At 36.2% G+C, this 10,970-nt stretch overlaps 1 protein-coding gene across 1 annotated transcript; it reads left to right on the top strand.

Moving 5' to 3' along the window:
- The first annotated feature begins 481 nt into the window (after positions 1-481).
- Positions 482-10,583, top strand: LOC103958243 (structural maintenance of chromosomes flexible hinge domain-containing protein GMI1). The gene is made up of 32 exons (XM_048565470.1): positions 482-815; positions 975-1,010; positions 1,152-1,238; positions 1,329-1,384; positions 1,707-1,790; positions 2,214-2,286; positions 2,478-2,533; positions 2,638-2,743; positions 2,875-2,943; positions 3,264-3,347; positions 3,498-3,557; positions 4,053-4,185; positions 4,360-4,421; positions 4,531-4,659; positions 5,227-5,317; positions 5,433-5,467; positions 5,583-5,658; positions 5,753-5,935; positions 6,136-6,294; positions 6,531-6,552; positions 6,661-6,775; positions 6,902-7,018; positions 7,109-7,423; positions 7,536-7,685; positions 7,840-7,989; positions 8,224-8,286; positions 8,463-8,609; positions 8,827-8,941; positions 9,142-9,343; positions 9,437-9,628; positions 9,771-10,091; positions 10,198-10,583. Exons 1-32 carry the CDS (start codon positions 483-485, stop codon positions 10,436-10,438), a joined length of 4,062 nt encoding a protein of 1,353 aa, XP_048421427.1. The 5' UTR covers position 482; the 3' UTR covers positions 10,439-10,583.
- Positions 10,584-10,970: the final 387 nt, after the last annotated feature.

Raw genomic sequence — 10,970 nt, 5'->3', positions numbered from 1 at the left:
GTTGACGTGGCAGAAAAATCCAACCCAGCGCATTTTAGCGTGTACCCGAGCCAACTGGCTTCCCAGCCACGCACAAGAGCAATATATTAGAGAGGTGGCGGTTCAGCTCACTCCGACGTCGCTTTCTCTCTCTACAAAGCTCAAACCTTTCGTTTTCTATCTCTAAAACCCCTAGAAATCCCCCATTTCTGCTTCACTGCGCGAGCTCCAACAAGAACAGAGCTTCACGTTTTCGAAAAAAGGCATGAACTTTATACATTCTGCGTCTGCGATTTGTCATTGTATTTGTTTGAAATTAAAAGCATGAACTTGGTTAGATTTTACTTGAAGGAAGTACAAATGTTAAGATTATCTGCTATTTCACTCACTAAAACCCCTTTATTCTGTGAAAATTTCTTTATATACGTGTATATATATGTATATATATGTTTATATGTGTATATATGTTTATATGTCTTTGAAAATGGATGCATGCAGCAAAGATGCAGCAGACACCAACAAAAAGGAGCCAAGTGCGCGAAGATCACGGCGATAAGGACGTGACGTATAGATTCAAGGTGCTGTTACCAAATGGCATGAGTGTTGGGTTGCAATTGCAAAACCCTGAGCACAAAATGCCACTTGGAGATTTCATTCAGATGCTGAAACGGGAGCATCACCTGGCCTTGAGAGAATCTAGCTCGAGGAAGCGGAAGCGGGAGATTGATTGGAACGCTGGCGGTTTATTTCTTGAAGATGCCAATGACCGGGAGATAAAGGATGTGGTGAATTTCAAGAACTTCAAGGCACATGAGTGCCACATTCTGAAGCTTCATGTGAGTATAAGATTCACGATTTAAAGGTCCTTTCTTTTCTCGATGTGGGATTAATACTCTCAACATGTGGTTGCGCTCTTTTAATTTGTTTGCTTGTTGATGGATAATATATATATTTTCGGGAATGGTGATATTGTGCTTGTTTTGTTTATGATTTAGGATGGTAATGTGCCTGAGAGAGTTATTACTTTTGAGGTTAGTAATATCTCCTACATTATTGTTTCCATATGCTTTGAAATTCATAATTGAAGAATTATCTTACCTTGCTCCGTTCGGAAGTTTTATGCGATTGATCAAAGGATGCCATAATTCATGATGGACTTCTCTGATTTGTAGAATATGTGGGATTTGACACCTGTTACTGACCTACTAAGGGAATTACCGCAAGAGTACACGGCTGAGACTGCTCTGGCGGATCTGATTGTAAGTTGCATATACTGCTGGTTATTCACTGTTTTGGTTCATTTTGTTTTCATTTGATTGCCTACATTCTGCTGCTCATTTGTTCGTCAGGATAATTCCCTTCAAGCTGTTTGGGCAAATGACAGGAGACATAAGAAGCTTATAAGGTATGGAAATTGTAGATCCTTTAGTTGTACACGCCTTTTCTTTTATATGTTAATTTTTGGTATTGTTGGGATGGATTTTTGGTTTTTGTGTTTTCGTTGATTGCTTTTTCACTATGGTCTATCATGTCATTATAGTTGCTTACAGATACTTTGCTAGCTCATTCGTAATTATTACCTAGACGAACACTACTGATATTATTGTTTGATTATTTCAGACTACTCAATTTATTGTGCTAGTATCCATTTTTTGCTCAATGTTAAGCTATATTATATCTCTATGGTTACTTCATAACTTTACCCATTCTCCCTTTATTATTTTCAGTGTGGATGTGGCCGATAATGTGATGTCAATTTTTGACACTGGCCCTGGGATGGATGGAAGCGATGAAAATTCTATAGTGAAGTGGTATTTATTTTCCTTGAACCATTTTCTGTCTTATATTTGGAATGTAATTTCGTGAGGGCTATGAATTGCAAGAGTCCAAGACAGAAGTTCGGGTTGGAAGGGTGAAATAAATTTTGGTTGAATCCATTATCATTTTTCCTTCTCTGGAAAAAGATCCTAAAGGAAAGCAATCAAGAAAAATTATGCAAAAGGACCTCCGTAGGGGTTCATACTGTTGTGACTATCTCCTTCTCGAAATTGTCTCAAATTTCTGTTCGGGTTATCTAATGGCTTTGCTTGTTGGCTGACCTTTTCCACATGTGATAGCAAAACTTACACGAGTCTTTGGAAAATTATGTATATAATTCTCATTAGTGACGGCAAGTAATGTGAGGTTTAAGTGTTCTATTTTCATGCTAAGAATGTGATTCGTATTCTATGCAGGGGAAAGATGGGTGCTTCACTTCATAGATCTTTTAAGGACCAGGCGATAGGGGGCACACCTCCCTACTTAACGGTAAAACCAATTTAAAAATATCTTCCTGTATTGATAATCGTGAAATAGGTTGTGTGTGTGCTTAACATGATAAGTTAAGTTTTATGCCATGATGTACTGAAAAATTTCTATAATCTGCATGCCATTGGTCGTCTATGTTGTATATTCAGTACTGGCTTGACTTTAAAGTTCTGTTTTGCGTGTTCATGTAGCCTTTTTTTGGAATGTTTGGATATGGTGGACCTATAGCATCTATGCAATTAGGGAGGTACGACTTCTCTGAATTCTTTTTGCTACTTCATGTGTGTCGATTTTCTGGTGAAAGGTTTCCAACACATTTCAAACCATGATCATTGTACTATCATGTTATAGGCATGCATTAATTTCTTCCAAGACAAAGGATTCCAGGAAAGTTTATACATTACATCTTGATAGAGAGGCTTTACTGAGCAGGTCAAACTCTAATTCTAATTGGAAGGTAAAAGTGCGCTTGGCAGTTTATCGCTTTTTAATGGCAATGCTTTCGCTTGCGTTGATTTCTCTTGTTTCTTATATAACTTTCTAACTGGTGTTTTTTTCTCAAACTGGTAACCTTACCTTTCATTTTAGACTGCTGGTGGCATGAGGGATCCTTTAGAAGAAGAAATGATCAGAACACCACACGGTAGCTTTACAAAGGTAGAGTGTTGCAACACTTTGTAGTTATCAAATTATTGTCCAATTCTGTTACGAAGTTAGTTTTCTTGGAAATGTTGTTTCTGGCCTCCTTTTTTTTTTTTTTTTTGTTTTGTTTTTCTTAGCATTTGAAATTGTCCGGACACAATTTTAAATTACTTTTTCAAGCTTTGGTTTTTCTAGGCCGTAAGCAGTAGTCACTAATTTACATAGGTGAAGTTTGTGAATCCAATGTTAAGTGCTAATTTACATAGGTGAAGCTTTTGAATAGCTATGAGTTTTATAAACTTCACATTGTTTATATATTAAGTGCTGATTGACAGGTTGAAATTTATAAACCAAAATCGAAATTGGACATAGATCAACTCCGATGCAAGCTGAAGGACATATACTTCCCGTATATTCAGGTATCAAATACTTATGGAGCACGAACATTATTAGCTTTTGCTTACATACTTACAATTTCTACTGGAGATCTTGTTTATCTATTGCTATTTCCTAAGTTCTACTATAATATCCTAAATTCTATTGTCATACATTACTTTATTCATCTGCAGTGTGATGAAGAATCCAAAGCAGGGAAGATTTGGAAGACCGTAACACCAGTAAACTTTGAGGTTTGAAGTTTTTTTTTTTTGTTTTTTTGTTTATTTGGTATTTCATTTTTGTGTCTATGGTAGCTGCATCTCTTGGTAGTCATTTGCATTTTGCCAGATAAATGCGTAGGTATCCTTGATCTCTGAGTTGTAACATGATTAGGGTGCATCAGATTATGGAAGGTGTGCTTGCAGGCTTGTCCAGTTTTATTGTTGCATACTTATGCTAGTAATTTTTAATCTCAACCACTCCAACAGGAATCACTACAACATATAGATGAAGTTTTTGCTCAAGAAAAAATAGATGCTTTCTTTCACATACTGTATGAATTATTCAAGTATACTATTAGTTATCGAATATCAGGAGTACTGGCTAAGTTTCAAATCCTATAACCATCTATTGCTGCACATATGAGCCCTTACTTCTTAGTGGTAGACTGGTAGTACCTTGTATTTTATGGTAATTTCACTTTTAAGTCTAATATTACTAATAAATTTTTCCTTTGAACTTCCCAGGTTAATGGTGTTGATTTAGCTGAGATTGCAGGTGGGGAGATTGCAACAACTAACTTGCATTCATCCAATGGTCCTGATTTTGTTTTACAGCTTCATTTCTTCTGTAAGAAAAACAGTATGTCTCAATCTCCAGGTAATTACCAATTTCATTCTTTAGTAAATTGTCTCCTTTTTTCGTAAAGAGAGAAAAATTTGTAATAATGTAGTTATCATCCTCTTTTGTTTACTCATTTACTTTCATATTATGTCTTAGCTGTTAAAGAAATTTCAACTTCAAGTGACCCTTTGTCATACTTCATATATGTAGATTCAAAGACAGATATTAAAGCTAATGCTCGCCTCAAGTGTGTCTATTTTCCTATTGTTAAGGTATGAAGACCATGTAAAAATCTTTTGTTGCTGGATATATATGTCATTGTTTTTATACATATCCTATGTAAGCTACATTGCGCAAATTAAATGACATTGTTTATCACAGGGAAAAGAGAATATTGAGAGAATTTTGGAGAGTTTAGAATCTGAGGGATGCAGCACCTCAGAAAAATTTGAAACCTATAGTCGTGTCTCTATTCGGAGGCTTGGTCGCCTACTTCCAGATGCTCGTTGGGTAGGTAGTCAGTTCTCTTTAAATCATGTTCTTGTAAATTAATCTCTAGAAGTTATATTAGAATTACACTCTTAAAATCAGAATGAGATTTACTGCATTTTACTTTCTATGGCTGAAGGATGGTTCCAGTAATTGTTGTCACATGTGCATATTGAAAGCTGCAGTGCTCTGTATTGTAACTGTTATCTTGAAATACATTGGTGGCATCTTTCCTAATAGCTAAACCTTTTGGGGTTCCAAATATACACGATGAAATGGAGTTTTTGAAATATGCATCTTAATGCTTCAGTAGCCATCATTGGTCTCTTTGACCTTAGAGCAAATTCTTGTACATACAGACGAAAATTGAGTTGTAGTTGTGTTTTTTTGTATCGCATTATAGTACTTCTAAAGAATTTAAATGAAGATATTGACAAGCTTTATAACTCCATTGAAGACTATTCTTGAAATTGTTTAATGTTTAATGCACAATTTGGAGCATTGATGTTCAGGAATGTGATCCGATTTGTATTTAGAGTTGCAACTGCTATTCGTTCTAATGGTGTTTTTTTATTTGATGTACCACAGGCTTTGCTTCCTTTCATGGAATTCAAGCAAAAAAAAGGAGACAGGGCACACTTGTTGAAAAGATGTTGCTTGAGAGTTAAATGCTTTATCGGTAGGACAGCTCCTTCCTGATAGCCTGCCTCAATGTTTTCTTGTCACTGATACAATATTCTTTAGAATTCTTCTGTTTTGTCAGTATTAATGAACAAAGAATGTTGTGGTTGCAGAGACTGATGCTGGTTTCAATCCAACACCATCTAAGGTACAAAATGCTATATGTTTAAGTGGAAAAAATAATTTCAATTATGTCTGTGGCCACTGGTCATCGTAGATTTAAAAAAAAAAAACGTTATTCCTTAATGCATTGTTAACCACAGAATGATCTTGCACACCATGGTCCTTTTACCGCTGCACTGAGGAACTTCGGTAATCAGCCTCTGGAGAATGAAAATGGTATATTTCTTCTATGATAAATATGGAAATATTTTGATTTGGTGCATTGTTTGTTTGTTATTCTTCTCACTCTGTTAATTTTTTGTTCCCACAGATATCAAAATTGAAATTTCTAGAGATGGAAAGCATTTAAATCTTGCTCAACTAAAGAGGGAGTATGAGAATTGGATTCTTCAAATGCACGAGCAGTATGATGATGAAGCTGACTGTGGTGAAGATCAACCAGTGGTTGTTGTCAGTCCTATAAACAAAAAGGCACTTCACATGTCATCTGAAGGTAGGTGTAAATCGAGAAGCTTGATTTTCTGATGCAGCATGACTTAATTTGAATCCTTTGTTACATGATTTTCTTAGTGGGATAAGGCTTGGTTGTTGTAACTTGTTACATGATGTCCTTATTAATTTCATTACGTTAATTGAGTTTCTAACTTTAATCCATGCTCGTTAATCATAGAACTTTTTTACTTCAAATTGTAGTTGCAAGGGTGCATAAATCTCTAAAGAGAAGAGGAATAGCCTGGAAACGTGGCCAGAAAATCAAACTTCTTAAGGGAGCATGTGCTGGGGTCCATAAGAACAATGTCTATGCTACGATTGAATATTTTTTGCTTGAAGGTCTTGAAGGTGACTCTGGTGGTAAGTAAGGCATGAAACTTGAGTATCCTTATATTGTTTCATGTGACATTCATAAATATTGATTTATAATTGACATGCTTATATCTTCCATACTTTTGTCATGGCATGCCCCTTCCACTTTTTTATGGCATGCTACTTAAGGATAGTTATACTTGTAGATTTCTTCTTCAATGAAATTGTTTGGTCAATTTAGGTCCCTGGCTTTTTTCTTCATTTTTCTTTTTCTTTCTTAACAGGTCAGGCTCAAATGTTCTGCAGGTGTGGTTTCTTGTGTATGTTCTTCTGTAATCGTTCTTTTTGTAACCTGTGCACTTGATTATGTTTTGGTTTGACTGGCATAGTTTTGTATTTTTGTTGTTTTACAAGGCCTTTAAGTAATCCAGAAGCGAAGGGATGCATCCTTTCCATAAGTGATGGGGATACCAGTTTAGATGTTGGTGGCTCCTTGCCTGTACCTGTCAGTGTCATTGATACTGGAATGGTTCGTTTCTTATTTTATCTTAGTATCTTGCTTCACACCTTGCTTTTTATACCATTGGCGAAAAAGTAAATATTTTTCTGGTATTCTAGCTTATTGTGTTGCTAAATTGTGAGCCATTGGCATCAGTGTGTAGCTGTTCGAAGTACCGAGTGGGATAACCAACTTGAGAAACAACGTCAGAAATCTCCTTCTACAATTGATGTGCTGGATGCAGAACAATGCCAAGAGTTGGACATTGATGGGGTTAGAATTTTCATTTACTTTTCACTTTTGTCTTGCTCATCAAATAGAAAATTAATCAAGTAAAACATATATTTTTTAATTTCTTTTCAGGCACTGCCTGTAGATGCCCAAACTGGAAAAGATCCTCCAGAAGCAATTGTGGCTATTGTTCGTCCTGCCAGTTATGACTCTTCTTGTATTTCCAAGACCCTGGACCAAAAGCATATTGCCAGAACTAATTTACAAATGTCCATGAAGGTTAAGTTCAGCAGTGATGCTGAGGGCCTTCAAAGGGTTCATGACATTTCAGTGTCCGTAGCACCCAAGTCGCTAAAAGGATTTCAAGGGTTATACATCTTTCCACTTAAATCAAAGTACCCAGATTTATTTCAAAATGCTGGTATCTATACATTTTCATTCCATCTTGTAAGTAATATTGGTAACCTCTCTTAAATCTTTGCTCTTTGTTGTTTTTTTTTCAAATGTATTAAGATTGTAAGTTGTTTCTGATAATTTGATTTGTGAATTTGTTTACAAGGATGAGTCAGAATGTAAGGCTATTGAGAAAAAAGTGCTTATCAAGGAAGCTCGAAAAGTGGAGTATAAACAAATTCACTCGACTTTCCCAAAGGAAAAGGTTTTGTGGCCCCAAGATTCATCTGACTCTTCCAAAGTAGTATACTTACAGGTAATAGTTGTGCTTACGAGAAGATACGAAATTAAATGCAGCTTTAATTTACTAATAAACAAATGAGACGTTTTATATCTCAGCATGAATGTACCATAGTGGGTTCATTTGTTTAATTGTTTCTGATAGTTTTACTTGTGAATTTGTTTACAAGGATGAGTCAAATGGCAAGAGTGTTGATAAAAAAGTACTTATCAAGGAAGCTCGAAAAGTGAAGTATAAGCAAATTCAATCGACTCCCCCAGAGGAAAATGTTTTGAGATCCCAAGATTCATCTCACCCTCCCAAGGTAGAAAAGTTAAAGGTAATAGTTGTTCTAATGAGAAAATACAAATAAAAATGCAGCTTTAATTCACTTACAGTCACATGAAGTTTTATATCTCAGCATGAAAGTACCATAGTGAGTTCATTTTTCATATCACATCCAGATCCAAAAGTGAAGCATGGAAACCAACACACTCTTAAATTACTTAAAGATATAAGTTCATATTCTGTATTAGCCATATTGATAATGATGGCTGTTAACTTTTATGTTCAGGTTCTTGTAAAAAGAGCAAAAGTGGAGTACAATGAGAGTCAGGTTCCGTTGTCACCTGGCAAGGTATTGCCTCTTCAAGATTCCTCTTCCCTCCAGAAAGGAGGAAACTTTCTGGTATTAATTGTGAATAATGAGAAGCTACATGACAATTGCAGCTTTAAATTTATACGTAACCCAGAGTATACAATGTGTGCTACCACCATCTACAATCATGGATCATGGATAATTGTTATGTTCAGGTTTCAGAAATGCAAGTTCCAAAAGTGGAGTGCGAAGAACTATCCGTTTCAGAAATGCAAGTTCCAAAAGTGGAGTGCCAAGAACTATCCCCATTTCCTTTGCTTCTCCAAGATCCCTCTTCCCTTCAGCAAGTGGGAAACCTGCAGGTATCAATTGTGAATAATGATAAGATAGGGAAAACAAATGCAGCTTCAAATTGCTTTTGTATAACACTTATGCTCTCATTAACCCGAAATAGGTTTTATGAATAGGATTCTCAATTACGAATGCCCAAATTACCTGTTGACTGCATTAACCAAGAAGATTTGGAAATCTTACCTTAAAATGCCTTTCTATTTTTTACTTTTCTTCTTCTCCTCTCAGAGAAAGGAGAATGACATTAAACGAATTGGATTGCGCATTGGAGATCTGGAAAAGCAATTGGTTGAGCTTAATGAGGACAAGGAAATTCTTGAGCTAGAAATATCTCATTTGCAAGGTTATATTTCTCAGGCTGCACATAAATATATTAAAACCCTGTTTATCTTAGAATGTTCGTTGCTCACTTAATACATTTTTGAAACGTCAAATTCTCTTTCACCCAAAGAGTCTCTCACTTGTTTAGCTTTCTCTTATTAAATTTCACATGCTATGTACAATGGATGTAATTGGAAAAATGCTACTTACGTTCATGTGCAGCTTGTTATCAACTGAGCAGTTCGGATTACTCATCAAAGAAAGAAGAGCTGAGAAACCACATAGAGAGAATGAGCCACACGGCAGCTTCTACTGTCTCCACCCTTTCAAGAGTTCCACTCCAAGAGCCAGACAACGATTTCATGGGAGGCATGATTGGTTTAGTTGCTCTGCTGGGCAGAGTTCGGAACATTAAGCTCAGCAGGTTCGCTACCCCCTTTTTCCAATTTCGTTTTCCCCTTCTTCAAGTTAGTTCCTCTCCTTTGATGTTCATATCTTTATATATATTTGTCTGCAGGATATTATCTGAGTACTTGGGTGAAGATCAGATGCTTGCTGTTGTCTGTAAATCATTCACAGCTGCTTGTGCTCTCGAGAAGTATCACCGCAGCGGGGAAGTTGATTCTAGGCATGCTCTTTATGCAGAAGCTGCTAAACTTGAGAGATCCATAGAAAGCCGGTTTCTTGTTATATGCCTCGAAGATCTACGGTAACACATAAATCTTCCCAAGTAGTTTTACTTATGTGTAATAAATCAATCCGTGTTGATTACTTCTACAGAAAATAACTCTGGACTATGCTTTATGGCACAAGCAAATAGAAACATGAAATTTGAAATTTCTATATTGCAGGCCTTACACAGGTGACTTTGATGGTACTGACCCTCAAAGGAAGCTCTTCTTGCCAGATCCTGCATTGCCAAGTGGAGATACCCCGTCTGGTTTCTTGGGGTATGCAGTTAATTTGGTTGACCTAGATGACGAACATTTACACACCATGACAACTGAAGGCCATAATCTGCGGCAGACGTTGTTTTATGCTCTTTTCGGCGAGCTCCATGTTTACAGAACTAGGAAACAAATGTTCAATGCTCGTGCTTGTATCAAACAAGCTGCTGTATCCTTGGATGGCGGGATTTTAAAACAAACCGGGATAGCTTCTCTTGGATACGGGTATCTCTCTCTACACTTGATAATATGTATGTTCATATTAAATTCATTGCTTTGCGAACAAGTCTAACGATTACACAATGTGGCCTTTTTGTTGTTTGCCCTTCAGGAATCCCAAAATCTGTTTCCCGATTTTGGTGAATGTCGCGGAAGTCCTGGAGGAAATTGCAGCAAATGAGGAAGCAAAGAGTGAGGTCGTTGCTGCCATGGAGGAAATTGCTAAAGACCGCGAGATAGTGTTGAAGAAGCTCAGGAAGAAATTGAAGAAGCAGCAGAAGCTGATAACAAAGACTGGGGAGGAGTTTCAAAAGAAAATGTCCGGATCCGTAGGAATCACAGATGATTTGTGATTATTTTGCACAACTGACGCTGCATCATGTTCTTCTGATATATGCATATATATATGTCCGGATCCGTAGCAATTTTTTTTCACAACTTTGACACACGTTTTGTGGGGCTCACATTTTAACGTATATCAACGATTTTAGCTGTCTATTTTTTAGAACATTATTCATGGATCATCCTTGCAAAAAATTAGACAAATCTAAAATCATGAAGACATTCATTTGTAGTGAAAAAAATAGACGAATACGGCTCTACAAAGAAACCCTAAACCCCTAATCGAACGGTCGTATTGTTTCATATTAGGTAACTTTGACATAATATTTGAAGAAAGACCTAAATGATTAATTGTTTGGATGATTGAAATACATTACGACGTGTGCTCACAAAAAATATTTGTCAAAAAATTATGTAAAAAAATGGTACCATGAATCCACCCCTATACATATCCCATAAATTAGTTCTACAAAAAATTCGATTTGGATATGAAAATATTTTATAATCTTAGTAAAAATAAACTGAAGAGTAAAGACAAATAAA

This window comes from the organism of the source record quoted next, unplaced genomic scaffold (genome assembly GCF_019419815.1).
Source record: "Pyrus x bretschneideri cultivar Hongxiangsu unplaced genomic scaffold, Pyrus_bretschneideri_v1 Contig4, whole genome shotgun sequence".
Lineage (NCBI taxonomy): Eukaryota > Viridiplantae > Streptophyta > Magnoliopsida > Rosales > Rosaceae > Pyrus > Pyrus x bretschneideri.
This window is presented reverse-complemented; position numbering and strand designations above follow the sequence as displayed.